The sequence below is a fragment of the Parasteatoda tepidariorum genome, chromosome 9, assembly GCF_043381705.1.
Source record: "Parasteatoda tepidariorum isolate YZ-2023 chromosome 9, CAS_Ptep_4.0, whole genome shotgun sequence".
Lineage (NCBI taxonomy): Eukaryota > Metazoa > Arthropoda > Arachnida > Araneae > Theridiidae > Parasteatoda > Parasteatoda tepidariorum.
Window position 1 is genome coordinate 80384127 of NC_092212.1, and position 15138 is coordinate 80399264.

General features: G+C 29.0%; 1 protein-coding gene across 3 annotated transcripts in view; it reads left to right on the forward strand.

Annotated features, from left to right (window-relative positions):
* The window catches only part of LOC107440081 (ribosomal protein S4), a 23350-nt gene extending 8902 nt beyond the window's left edge, over positions 1 to 14448 (forward strand). For 2 of the 3 annotated variants that reach the window (XM_043052549.2, XM_043052550.2), the window contains exons 4-7: positions 2166 to 2263; positions 2971 to 3142; positions 5250 to 5379; positions 14292 to 14448. In XM_043052549.2, the coding sequence (XP_042908483.1) occupies positions 2166 to 2263; positions 2971 to 3142; positions 5250 to 5379; positions 14292 to 14418 (527 nt within the window). In that variant the 3' untranslated portion in view covers positions 14419 to 14448. Of the gene's footprint in view, positions 1 to 2165; positions 2264 to 2970; positions 3143 to 5249; positions 5380 to 5887; positions 5907 to 14291 lie in introns of all 3 variants that reach the window. The other variant, XM_071185169.1, reaches the window with a different exon arrangement.
* Positions 14449 to 15138: the final 690 nt, after the last annotated feature.

Here is a 15138-nt window from a genome sequence, read left to right on the forward strand (position 1 = left end):
CTTTACACGTTCTATTAAAAAACATTGTCAATTAGTAAAATAATTTTTTTTTAACTTAACTGAAAGTAGCAAAGCAATCATTAATTACTTATTTTCATTAATAAATTAACATATATATCGAGTTAATGAGCTAATTAGCTTAGTAATTTATTTAAAATGCATGCATATATTAATAAAATAATAAATGTATGTTTTTAAGTGTCTGTAGTTATGATTAAATAATTAAAATGATTAATAATAATTATGATTTAATGATAGTGGAAGTAACTGCAAACTTTCAAAGACAAGTGCAACAATGGGTTGTGATGACTATTTTTCCTTTCCCATATAAATCTATGTCTTGACAACAATCATGGGTGCCACTCTTCTGTCCCAGGGACTGAAATCAGTCTTGAGAAAAATCAATAGACTAATAAATTCTATCAATTAAATAAATTTATCTTTTTTTTTCATTAGAAATTTTGTAATTTTTTTTTTGTCAAAATAAAAAAATATTGTATCTTAATGAAAACATGATATGGTATTGATGTCAGGACTTTAATTTATCTTCTTTTTGTCAGCTTCACTAAATCTCATTCTTTAAAGTCTTGACAAATGGGATTGTCTGAACTTTATCTACTTGTATAATTAAATTTTGTACTATTAATGAATCTAAGTCTGCTCTAATTTGCTTCCTCCACCATAACCTATCGTCATGCTGGTCAAAGTTAAATCAAGATTATTTTTTTAAAAAAGAAAGAAATTATAGTGCTAGAGCAAAAAATAAGTAATGGTGAAGTGAAAAACAGGGATATGAATGGTTTCAGGTTGTTAAGAAATATGCAAGGTTGGCTGTTATTTTCGTTTTGTTTGTTAAAAAAACATAAAATAAAAAATTAGAAAAAATAATGAAATCTTTGATTTAATATGTAGGCTAATATCAAGGAAAGGTAAATTTTGGTGTCAATGTGCTATAAATTTCTAAAAGTTTGGTAAGCAACGCTAGACAGTATTATTTGGTCAAAAAATGAGTTCAGTCTTGAAATTTTTTTAGAGTGGCGCCCCTGACAACAATGATAAACCAAATAAAAAGAGTTAAAAATAACAGTTCATGAAATCCATTATAGAGTTTGTGGAAAAAGTAAAGAAGGGTTGAGGAAAGAAAGGGCAAAAAGGGTATGGAGTCTATTATGTCAGGGCACTAATTTACTTCAGGGGCAACAAGGTGCTGCACCCTGTTTACCCTGCCTAGAATGAGCTCTGATATAATTCTACTTAGTTATGCATCCTATATTTCAGGTATAACATATGGAACAAAATGGATTGATTATTCAGAAAAATTTATACTGACATAATTTTCAAGATTAAGAGTTATTTTTATTTTCAGTAGATAGAAAACTTTTGTCAATGCTTTTAACAAAACGCATTTATTTTGCAGAATTTACGATTTTATCGCTTCTGGTGAGGTGGCAAATGCTTAGCATAGGTTCTGTGTGTTAGATAAGGATAAATGAATGGTTTCTTGTTTTAAATAAATGCTTCTTTCTCAGTTTTAAAAAGTATAACTTGTTAACGTTATTAAAACATTTGTTATGATTAAACTTTATTTCTGACTTATTAAGAATTTAGCTTTTTCATTAGGGATTTGTAGGTAATATTGCCTAATTGCATTCAATCCCCCAATTTTTCAATGCCGATAATTTATGCTAATTGTTTTGCATTTTGATTTAAGAAATACTGAACGTTATTATTTCCTCCAATATTTTTTGTAACATCATATTTATTTTTAAAAGAATGTGTTTTTACCTAAGTGTTCACGTAAACTAAGCACAAATTTGGAAGCAAGTTGATTTTTACAAAAAAATAATTTATCGCAAATTTTTAAGATTAATTCATTTTAATTCCCAGAATTTTTTTTATTTATTGAATTTTTAAAACTGATTAGATTATCGTAAGTAATTCATAGCATTTTGCTAAGTATTACATTTAGTTTATTTCTTTAACAATTGGTGGCTGTTAATACTGATAGATTATATTGTAACATATACCAAAGAGATTGTTAGTTACTATGAACTATTTTACTCAACTATGTAATATATGTAACATAAAGTGTACTTATTTTATTTGAAAATTGTGAAAAATATTTCTTAAACTGCGTGCTTAATTAAATATTTGAAATATTCTAGATACCATTACAATTGAGAAAACTGGTGAATACTTCAGGTTGTTGTATGATGTCAAAGGAAGATTTCTTCTTCATAGAATAACCGCTGAAGAAGCTAAGGTTTCTATACTTTTTTGTTAAATATTTTCATTTGATACAATTTTTTAATTTCATGGTTGTAGTACCGGGTTCCCGGGTTTCATTTTAGAAAATAAGAGCCCTTAAAGGTACTTAATTTTGGCACATCCTTAGTTTTTCAGCATCACTATAGTTGATAGGAGCAATTTTTTAAAACACAAATTTCTTTTGTCATGCATCGAGGGTAGAGCATTTTAGAGAAATAAGATAGCGATTTGTGTGAGGTAAATAATTGTCACTAGTGGTGTTGTGTATTTGATGATAAACAATCATACTATTTTTAAGGTCCTTCATTTTTGCTTTGTTAAAAGAGTGGGTACCGTCTAGTATGACTGTCCGAGGTAATTTCTGTGTTTTGTAAACATCATAAGTAGAGAATTTTTTAAAGTTCTTAAAAAAGGAAATGTTAATATAATGTAATATAATGTATTTTCTCGCATAACTATGAGATATTTGTTAAATATTGGTCATTATTTAGTAATCTGTTAGCCATTATTTAGTAATCTGTTAGCTTAGCAGCCAGTGTATGATACATTAAAAACTTCTAAGTCTAAGTTTTGCCGTTAGATTTTTATTATAGATTTTTTCAGGTTCAGTTTAAAAGTCAACAAAGGTTTTTTTTTTTCATATTTAATGTATTCTTTCCTTTTTAGAATTGTATTTATTTAATGTTTCATATCATTTTACAGTATAAATTGTGCAGAGTTAAGAGAGTTCAAGTTGGTCCCAAAGGTATTCCTTTCTTAGTAACACACGATGGCAGAACAATCAGATATCCTGATCCTCTCATAAAAGTGCATGACACTATTCAGCTTGATATTGCCACTGGTAAAATTATGGACTTCATCAAATTTGACATTGGTAAGGTCTTACAATATTTTTTTTTTAAATAGTTTTTGTTCTAGTGTTGTATTTTTTTTCTTCTGAGATTTGAAAATTTTGCTAATTCCCTCTAACAAAATGCTTGCATAGACGTAATTCTTCCACCAATGGGCGGGAATTCTCGAACGTGGTTCTTTTGGTGGATTTTCGTCGTTTTAAATGGTTGAAACTACTTCATTATTCACTAATATTCACACAATTTTAATGCATGTTGCAGTTGTTATTCGCATGGCTTAAATATCCATTGTCATGATTTGCATTTTTAAAATCCAGTGACTCTTTTCACCTTCGTGTGTCACACTTCTGATCATCTTGTTTTTGATTTGCATATACACGTTAGTAATATCAAACATTGATTTTCGTATTTGCAAGATTTTAAAACCCAAAATCTCAATTTAAATTTGCAGTTTTAAAACCCAATATTGCAATTTATATTCACGAGATTTTAAAAATCCAGCATCACGGTTCTTGTAAGAACTAAGATTTTTTTTTAAAAGTGTGATTCTTTGTAGGTAGGTAATTTTATAAGTATTTTCTTGTATAATATATAAGTATCTGATTTCTTGTTGAAAACAAAATTTGGAAACAATGATTAAAATTTTTAAAAAATGAGAAGTGGTAATTTCATAATTTAAATCTTTTAACTCCCAGTCATTGATCAGTTAGGCGTCTATGTGTACATTAATGCCTTTAGACTTCAGTAGTGACAGTTTTCCTTGAAGAACTTAATTTAGTTACTCAGGAAAGGAACCAAGTGTTATGAAGTTAGTTATAATGAAGTCTTAAAGTTTTGGACCTGTAGCTGATATGAATTACATATTTTTTTATGTTTACATTTTTAGTACTGTGAGTATATTCCTAGATTCCTTAATGTTATTGAACTAGACTCCTGTTCATTCATTTTTAATTTATAATTGATTGAGTAGTTAATTAGAAATTTCATCTAAATTTAAATGCATTCCACAAATTGTAACTGCTGCCAAAGAGAATCGATTTAAATTTGTGTTCAAGGTCCTTTCTTATTAAATATGTGTATTGCAGTCTTTATTTTTATGTCCTAGTATTGGCTTTAGTCTAAACCTTTGTTTGCTCTTCTTAAAACTAAGGTAAAGGTTGTAGCCAAAAAATAATATTCTTTGTCTTGGTCGCATGAGCACTTTTTATAAGGTTTGTGCATAAATCAATAAGTGACATTTAAATGATTTATTTTATGCATTGCTAATATATTTATTGCATGCAATTTTCAAAAGATTATAGTGAGGTGGACATTTTATAGCAAAAGACTGCGAAAATTATATACATTATCAAGCGAAAGCGTATGAGACAGAACTGCTCAACTTTTTAAAATAAATCATTAAAAGTTAGAGATGCAGCATGCAAGGAATTATTTAGTGCTATCACTAATATAAGCTCAGTTCAGTTTTCATTAATCAAATGAAAATTTAGGGAGTTTATTGACTTTAAAAATGAAATCTTTGGGGAAAAAAAAAAACTTTAGTGATGTGTTTTTAAGAAAACTGAAGTATTGCAGTTAAAATTTTCTAAATGAATAAGAATCTTTGATATTTTTATATCCGTTTATTTGAATATTTCTGGATGCGTTATGAAATATGTTTTGTTATTATTGATATTAACTATATATATATGTTGAGAGTAAAAATAAAAAAAATTCAGGAATGTATTATGTTAAGAACAATAAGTATAACATAATTATTAATTTAAGTTGTATTGTCTTTTTTATTTTAATTCAAAATTTATTTTAATTTAAAGACTTTCCGTTAACGTTATGCCTTGTTTTGGAAAATGTCTACAGCTTTTTTTTTCTGATATGGTTGGAATAACTAGAGAGAAATTATTAGATTGTATTTAAGTTTATGCTGACAATTTATTACTCTATCTTTTAAAAATGTTGCAATATATATTCTCCTGCTGCATAATGCTTACCATTAAATGAAAATTCTTGTTTTAGTAGATCTGATTTTTTTTTTAAATCTTTGGCTTTTATTTTTTAATTTTATTGTCTAATCTTTTTGTTTTAATAATGTCTACTGTTATCCTTTTTTTTAATGTTCTGTTTTTATTACAGGAAACTTAGTAATGGTTACTGGAGGGCATAACTTGGGACGAGTAGGAACAATAACATCTCGAGAACGCCATCCTGGTTCCTTCGACATAGTCCACGTTAAAGATTCATTAGGTCATAGCTTTGCAACAAGGTAAGGATTTGGTTTTTTTCGGTGTTATTTTTTTTCCCCTTCATTTTCATATTTAACCGTGCCAAAATTGCATTTATAATAGATTTTAGAACAACAAGGGTTAACATGTAAGTTTTTTTCGAGTTTGGTGTAAAGTGTCGAATAAGATTTTATGCATTTTCATTATTTAAAACAGTGAATAAATAAGGATTATCTGTAGAAGACTGGAGAAACTTTTAATTTTCTGTTCACTTTGAGTTTCTTCTTGGCGGCCTGTGATTTATAGGCCAAAAAGAAATGATCGAGCATATATAGTTATCTTGTTTAAAATAAGTGTGCTATTTATTGACATGCAATGATGAAATTGGTTAGAAAATGATTAGGTTGAAAATGATAAATAGTTCTTTCTGAGGATGTCAATTTGTTAACTTTTACACACATTACTCTACTTTATATGACGAGTAGGAAAAATAACATCTCGAACGCTATCCTGGTTCCTTCGACATAGTCCACGTTAAAGATTCATTAGGTCATAGTTTTGCAACAAGGTAAAGATTTGATTAGTTTCGTTGTTATTTTTTTTCCCTTCATTTTCATATTTAACTGTGCCAAAATTGCATTTATAATAGATTTTAGAATAATGGGATTATTGTGTAAGTTTTTTTCGAGTTTGGTGTAAAATGTTCAGAACTTTTGTACAGTATGTTTTGGGGATATCCCTCAAATTTTGTCAGTTTTTAAGTGAGAATCTCATTGAATAAGATTTTATGCATTTTTCATTATTTAAAATAGCGAATAAATAAGGATTATCTGTAGAAGACTGGAGAAACTTAATTTTCTGTTCACTTTGAGTTTCTTCTTAGCAGCCTGTGCTTTGTGGGCCAAAAAGAAATGAGCAAGCATATATAGTTATCTTGTTTAAAATAAGTGTGCTATTTATTGACATGCAATGATGAAATTGGTTAGAAAATGATTTGGTTGAAAATGATAAATAGTTCTTTCTGAGATGTCAATTTGTTAACTTTTACGCACATTACTCTACTTTATATAAGTCATACTAAGCTTTTTTATTTAAGTTCTTGCATTATGATAACATTTGCAGGGTTCGTACAGACTCCTTATACTCCTTGGAAATAAAAAGGTGTCCAAGGAGTACTTGGAACTACTTAGATTTCCAAATTAGTCCTTAGAAACTCGTTAGATTATTGTGTTGCATAGATGAACTTACTAAGTCTGCTGATGAATTTGCTCCCCATGCAGGGAAATGAAACGATATAACTTAGCTTTCAAAATCTAATAGTTTAAGAAAAACTTTCAAAGAAGAAAAAAATAACAGCAAATAATTTTAATTTTACATGTTACAAGCAAACTTAATTAATGATTTACTGTGATTTTTTAAATTTTTTATGTATGAATTGCCTTAAATTTTCTTATGTATTCAAATTTAAAAATATAGAATTGGTAGGTTGTTTTGTTAATCTTAAACATCTGTACTATGTACTTTAACAAGATTTATTAAAATATTTGAAGCTGGAAAAATATTTATGTGTAAGTGATAACTTTATTTTTCTTGATGAGGTTTGACATAGTCAAAATTTGTTTCAAAAGGGCTAGAAAAGATATCTTTTGCAAAATATACATTTTTGTAAGTTCTTTATAGTAACTGCCTTTTGATTTTTTTTAAAAAAAAAAAAATAACTGTCTAGTTATCTTAAGCGCAATGTTTTTAAATTTTGGACTCTTTGGATTTCTTCTTCTCATCTCTGTATGAACCCTGCATTTGCAATGTAATGATAATAATGATTTTATCGATGAGTCTTTCTGAAAGTGTTTTAATTCATAGTCTATATTGTGTTGTGTAAGATTTTCTGTATGTGCTTTGTAGCCTTATATAGACCTTGGTCATCAGTTTAAATATGTTGCTAAGGTCGAAGCCATTTTATATCATATGCATAGCTGCCAACTGTTCTAAATTTTTCGGATTTGTTCCTAATTTTTAAATCAAATCTGAAAATTGATATTTTTACCAATCCCTTGTTCTGATCACTGTAATCGCTCTTCCTGTGAATATTGTGCAGAGGTAATTTTTAGTAGCTTTTCATTGGAAAATACTATTCCAATAGCTGTTGCTGATCATTTCACTATATTGAATCTTAAACAGTTATTATAACTTTTTAAGAAATGTAATGTAGTTTTTAAACACTTGCATCAGAAATATTTGTTTATGATGTAGATTATTATTTACCTGTGTTTTATAAATTGAAGAGGAATAATTATAATTATAGGTAATGGTTGTTTTTAAGCTATTATACGGTATTCCTAATTATATATTAATATTATAAAGATGGAGTTTATAGTTTTGTTTTACTAATTTAATGATATTATTTAATAGGTAAATTTTTGTCTTACTCATTTTAATACAGCAGCCAACCTTAGTGTGTTTAGCAAAAATTATAGGCTTTTCATTGGTCCCGTTTTTTGATTAATTTGATTGATGCATGACCAGTATCTTTTTGTGATTTTTTTTTTTTTTTCTTCTGTAGTACGCTGAAATATTTACTAAGAATAAGATTGTGTATAATCTTTTTTTATTGCTTATGTTTAGTTTAAGCTATTTATTTCCGGTATAAGCACTATATATTTATATTTACTCTTTCTTCTATAAAAAGAAAAGTTAAGGATTCAAAGCTGAATTGTTCATGATGCTTTACCTACATTGTTTGATGCTTTATGATATCAACATATTTCTGATATTCAACTTTACGTAATATTCAGGTATCCGCAGTTATCAAAATTTATTTCCTATCTTGCCAGGTTAATTTTACTAAAAAATTATTAGCATTTTAGTTTGCTTGACACAAAATGATAAACTAAAAGTCATAATTGTTTTGTTCAATATGTTCTCTTCATTGTTATGAACTAAATGATGAATATTTACCTACATTGCTTGATGTTTAATGATATGAAGAATTTTCTGAAGTTCATGATGCTTTTCTAAATAGACATTTTCTGCTGAAATATGTTTTAGGTTTATCTGCAGTTACTCATTTTGTTGGAAATTTTTGCTTTGTGAATTCAATGGTTACATTTACTTGTGTTCAAAATATTGACTTTCCTGTTGTACAATTTATGTTGGTCTTGGAGTAGTCTCTTATCAGGGGTCTGTCCAGGCATTTTGTGAAAGGTCCGTTTTTGTGAAATTGTGAACAAAATTACTCCTTAATTTGTGGTTATATAAGATAAGAAATTTGCAAAAAACTTTTTCAAGGAGGAGGATTGTAAAGAGATACAAGCTTATGCTCAACACTGTAAAATAATATAAAAAAAATTAAATTTTAAAATATAAACAGCAATTGCTGCTACTAAAGTAGAGATTCAACATACAAATATTTAGTATTTAGCCTATACTGCTGAACGAAGAAGCGTCTGCTGAAGACAAAACTTAGTTCATTTACATCTGTCTTTCTTTTCCCCACCCTCTAGAAAGGGTTTATTCGATTAACAAAACGATCATTAAGATATATTATTTTGTGAAGGGCTTGTTTTTAAGTTAAAATATTTTGTGAAACTGACCCAAATTTCTTCTAAGCCAATTTTCCGTCCAAATTTTCCTGCTTTTGTTTCTAGAATGCCATGTTCATAACTTTAAATGATATTTATGGATATTTTCTGAACTGAATAGTGTTTTTTTACTGACATTTAATTTCTATGGTGTAAGCATTATTATTTGTCATATAATTATCTGTAAGGTTTTAATCAGTTGCTTTGTGTTCCATTTAACTGGATGATGTTTATTTACCTACATTGTTTGATGTTATGTGATATCAAAATTTTTCTGATATACAGTTTAATTTAATTTTTTTTTTTAATATTATAATTAAGGATTCCTATGAATCAGAGGGGTTCTGTCAATCTGGAAGTATTGATAAAACTTTTCTGCCCCCAAAAGAGAGTTAATGAGTTGGGTGTACCTAATTATATATTTTCCAAGGTTTTCTATTTTCTAAATCTATAAATATATTCCCTAGATTCTAGATAGATTTATAATGTAACTAAAAATATCTGGTGCTAAATTAACTTCTAGAGATATTCTAAAAGTTTTTTTTATTATATTCATGCAATTATAAGTCTGATTTTATTTCTTGTGTTTGTTTAGCATTTATTGAGGGTTTGTAATGTGAAAAATATTTGTGCTCAATAATAAAAAAACAGCATATCAATAAGACTGCCAAAGTTATTATTGCTGTTCTCTTGGCTGCTTTTTGCCACAATCTCTGTTTTTGATGAATAGAAACTATTTAAGATTCTTAATAGAATTTGGAAAGATTCTGGATTTGAGAGAGTAGTTTCTTAAATTGAATTCTCGCTATAATCGAAGCCATGGATTCTGTGTGGAAGTTGTGGTCAAAATATAGCAGATATTAATAGTTTTTCATTGGTCGCACATTTTATTTCATTTAATTTGTGCATTACCCAGTAGAACAACATTAAAATGCCATTTTTCAGATTAAATGATGTTTATTTACCTACATTGTTTGAAATTATGATAGAAAACACTTTACTGAACCTTAAGGTTTCGCAGTCTTAACTTCGAAGCCATTTAAGATTGAAGCTGTCAAAGTTACTATTACTGTACTAAAGCTGTTAAAGTTACTATTTGCCGGAATCTTTGTTTTTGGTAAATAGCAAAACCTATTTTAGATTTTGTTAAGGATTTAGTAAGATTCTGGATAAGTGAGAATAGTTAAGTTTCAAAAATCAGCCTGGAAATTTCTTTAGCGGCCACCCCTAGAAATGGGATCTAGTGAAAATTTTTGGTATTGCAATTTCTCGCTATAATCGAAGCCATGAATTCTATGTGAAAGTTTTGGTCATAATATAGCAAATATTAATAGTTTTTCATTGGTCGCACATTTTATTTCATTTAATTTGTGCATTACCCAGAGGAGCAACATTAAAGTGCCATTTTTCAAATTAAATGATGTTTTGCCTACATTGTTTGAAATTATGATTTAAAAAAAAACAAAAACACTTTTCTGAACCTTGAGGTTTTGCAGTCTTAACTTCAAAGCCACTTAAGATTAAAGCTGCCAAAGTTACTATTACTGTTCCCTTTGTTGCTATTTTCCAGAATCTTTGTTTTTTGGTAAATCAGAGACTATTTTAGAAAGATTCTGGAAAAGTGAGAATGGTTAAGTTGCAAAAATCAGCCTGGATATTTCTTTAGCGGCCACCCCTAGAAATGGGATCTAGTGAAAGTTCACTTTTGGTGTTACAATTTCTTGCTATAATCGAAGCCATGAATTCTGTGTAGAAGTTGTGGTCAAAATATAGCAAATATTAATAGTTTTACATTGGTCGCACATTTTATTTCATTTAAATTGTGCATTACCCAGTAGAACAACATTAAAATGCCATTTTTTCAGATGAAATGATGTTTATTTACCTACATTGTTTGAAATTATGATAAAAACACTTTGCTGAACTTTAAAGTTTTGTAATCTTAGCTTTGAAGCCACTCTATTGTTAGCAACGAGTTTAAATATGCACTGCTGTAATCGAAGCCATGTTACCTGTTTTAGGTTGTGTGGTCAATCTATAGCAGAGAGCAATTGTTTTCTATTGGTCGCACATCTCAATTCATTTTGCTTGTGCATTACCCAAGGAAACAACATTTTTTGCTGTAGCTTATAAGAATTAGTGATGTGTTAAGTTACGAATCTGATTGACATTTAATGATGACATCTAACCCTTTAATGATTATAAGGATTTTATCGATGAGTCTTTCTGAAAGAATGTCATTCTGTGTTTGTGATGATGTTTTGTTATTTTTCTGTTGTATAATCTTGCGTTCGTTATTGCGTTCCCAAGTGCCAGTTTTTAGTTTTTCATTGTAAGCATTTTTTCGTAAAATATTTATGCTATTTGATTGCTAATGAATTTCTTGTGATGAATAGTCGCTCGCTATGATGAAGATGATTTTATCTATCGATGAGTCTTTCTGAGAGATCATTCATTATTGCAATCCCAATTGCCCGTTTTTTTTTTTTTCATACTATGCATTTGGGGGACATTTTTTTCCCAAAAATGTTTATGCTATTTGATTGTTAATAAATTTCTTGTGATGAATAGTCGCTCGCAATGATAAAGATGATTTTATCTATCGATGAGTCNCGATTCTTCTTCCACAGTCAGCCTTTTTTTTTTTTTTTTTTTTTTTTCATTCTTGGCATTTGGGGGACATTTTTCCTAAAATGTTTATGCTATTTGATTGTTAATGAATTTCTTGTGATGAATAGTCGCTCGCAATGATAAAGATGATTTTATCTATCGATGAGTCTTTCTGAGAGATCATTCGTTATTGCAATCCCAATTGCCCGTTTTTTTCGTTCTGCGCATTTGGGGGACATTGTTCCCTAAAATGTTTATGCTATTTTATTGTTAATGGCTTTCTTGTGATGAATAGTCGCTCGCAATGATAAAGATGATTCTATCTATCGATGAGTCTTTCTGAGAGATTTCAACTTTTAAATCGGTGAACTATGACAAACTTTTTTCCCCAGAAAAATCTGTAGCGGTGAAAAGGTCTATTCTTGTCCATAATGTCTATGAGATCAAATAAAGTATATTCTTAATTATAGTGATTAGGAGTTGTCATTCAAGTAGTTATTTCCTTAATTGTAACTTAAATCTTAGGTTTAACCAAATCTCTTACATCTGAAAATAATTTTGCAGTGAGTTAGTGAATATGGTGATATGATATGGGACAATTTAGCTACTCAAAATTTTCCCATTCTTTATTAAAAGATGGAAGTTAGTAACTCCGAGATGCTAACTGCTCCGGACACGCCAAAGTGATTTTTTAAAAACTTTAAATAACTACAAAGTAAATTTTGCAAATATTTGACTAATTTTGCTTGCTTTTTAAAAGATATAGCATGACATAAGTACTATAAAGTGGTTGTTGTNATTTGGTTCTCACTTCATCAACATTCAATCATGTGATAGATTCTATAATTAATATATTTATTATTCATTTGTGGTGTATTGTTACTTATTAAATAATTCGAATGGTCTTAAATTTTTCGTAAAAAAAGTTTTACTGATGGCAGTTTTTTTAAGTTGGCAAGTATGCCAGTTTTTATTTTTTTCAGTCTAAGCATTTTTTTCCTAAAATATTTATGCTATTTGATTGCTAATGAATTTCTTGTGATGAATAGTCGCTCGCTATGATGAAGATGATTTTATCTATCGATGAGTCTTTCTGAGAAATCATTCGTTATTGCAATCCCAATTGCCAGCTTTTTTTTCTCTTTTTTTTCATTCTGGGCATTTGGGGGACATTTTTTTCCCCTAAAATGTTTATGCTATTTGATTGTTGATAAATTTCTTGTGATGAATAGTCGCTCGCAATGATAAAGATGATTTTATTTATCGATGAGTCTTTCTGAGAGATCATTCGTTATTTTTTTCATTCTGCGCATTTGGGGGACATTTTCCCCTAAAATGTTTATGCTATTTTATTGTTAATGACTTTCTTGTGATGAATAGTCGCTCGGAATGATAAAAATGATTCTATCTATCGATGAGTCTTTCTGAGAGATTTCAACTTTTAAATTGGTGAACTATGACAAACTTTGACAAACGAACCAGAAAAATCTGTTACAGTGAAAAGGTCTATTCTTGTCCAAGATGTCTATGAGATCAAATAAAGTATATTCTTAATTATAGTGATTAGGAGTTATCATTCAAGTAGTTATTTCCTTAATTGTAACTTAAATCTTAGGTTTAACCAAATCTCTTACATCTGAAAATAATTTTGCAGTGAGTTAGTGAATATGGTGATATGATATGGGACAATTTTTAGCTACTCAAAATTGCTAACTGCTCCGGACACGCCAAAGTGATTTTTTAAAAACTTTAAATAACTACAAAGTAAATTTTGCAAATATTTGACTAATTTTGCTTGCTTTTTAAAAGATATAGCATGACATAAGTACTATAAAGTGGTTGTTGTTGTTGCTTATCCTCTTCTGGCCTGACGAAGTCAGACCAGATCTATGAATCCGTTGACCTGGAGAAAATCAAATACCAAAAGAGGAGTAGAGTAAATGTCTTCCCAGAGAAGACCAAGTTCAGGGTGTGATCGGCAGAAGCCCGATGTAGATGGCATTTAGGGCACATGGGGTGAATTTTAGCTCCTTCGGAAAGCGGTTGCTAGGCGGGATATGGTGGTGCAGACTCTCCTTTGAAAGGGAAAGGTCAAAGAAGCTCCAGGCTTATTTCCTTTGTACCAATGGTGAGTGGGGGAAATCAAGTGGTGAATTATATATTCTTACGAATTATTTATAAATAGTGGTGGATAAAAGTATACTAAATTGAATTTATTAAATCTAGAATAACAATTGATTAAACTACCACATTTAATATATACTTGCTGTCCGGAGCAAGTTGGCTTCGCTAGTAACTGCTAAGAACCACAATCTCTGTGAAGAGTGTGTTAAATCCAGGGTTGCCTTTTACAGGGTGCGTAGCGCTTTTTAAAAGGTGCTAATTTTCGCAAGTTTTTTTTTTTTTTTTTTTTTTCTAACAATTTNCAAAAATTTTTTTTTTTTTTTTTTTTTTTTTTTTTTTTTTTTTTTTTTTTGACATGTAGGTTAAAACCAGATAAAACCATTAAAGTGCTTAAAAATATTTTTTGAGTGCTTGAAAAGTAGTTGAAAGGTGCTTACTTTTAGTTGAATAATTTCGCTACGCAGAGTCTGTAAGGTTTTGATCTATGCTTTCCTCCAGTTTAAGCTTTTCTATATTGAGGGCGCAGCGGGTAGTAAATTTATTTCCTAGTAGATGGAAAGAGCTGCCTTAAAGATCAAGTGTGTAAAATCTCTTTAATGTCTAATTTTTGTATTTAATGCTGTATCTTTATTTTCTAGGTTGAGTTACATCTTTGTGATTGGCAAAGGAAACAAGCCCTTTATCTCCCTGCCTAGAGGCAAGGGTGTAAGACTTTCTGTAGCTGAAGAGAGAGACAGGCGTTTAGCAGCAAAGTCACAGCATTAAATGTCAATTAAATAAAAGTGAAAAAAAAAAGACACAATGTGTTTTCTTTATTGTTTTTCTTTACCAAATACAGTCAAATCAAACCTATTCAGAATGAAAACTAGTATAATGGATATTTTTTTAAAAGACTTGATATAGACTTTTAATAATTTTTGTTTGTAAGTAACAAATAGGTGAACAAATTAAAGTACTCGAATGTTTGGTCAATATAACGATACCCTGACAAGAATAGTGCAGATATGGTTTTAACTTTTTCAACAAATTATTTGTAAATATGTTTAAGCTTATAATAATATTTCATCTATGTAGTGCCCTAGTACGTAACATATAATCACTGAGGCCGAGAAAGAAGATATTAGAGTTTAGGCTTACACTTCTAAAAGGAATTTTTTTTAATCATGAACAATTTGTGCGATAATTTTGTTTCAAAGAAAAAAGATTCTACCTTTGTTTGCTTTAACCTCAGCAAGTATTGACTTGCTTAATTATTTTTATACTAAAATTATGAGGTGTTAGGGTTCCCACGGTACTTGAAAGTCCTTGAATTTGGTTGGGGGGAAAAATCAGGAACCTGTAAAGTCCTTGAATTCTGCTGTATAGTACTTGAAAAATACTTGATTTTTTAGTAATTAAAATAATACTAATCTTTCTTACAAAAGATCAGTAAAAAAATTATAGCAATTCTGATAGATGCATTTTTTATGCTTAGAGTGAAAAATG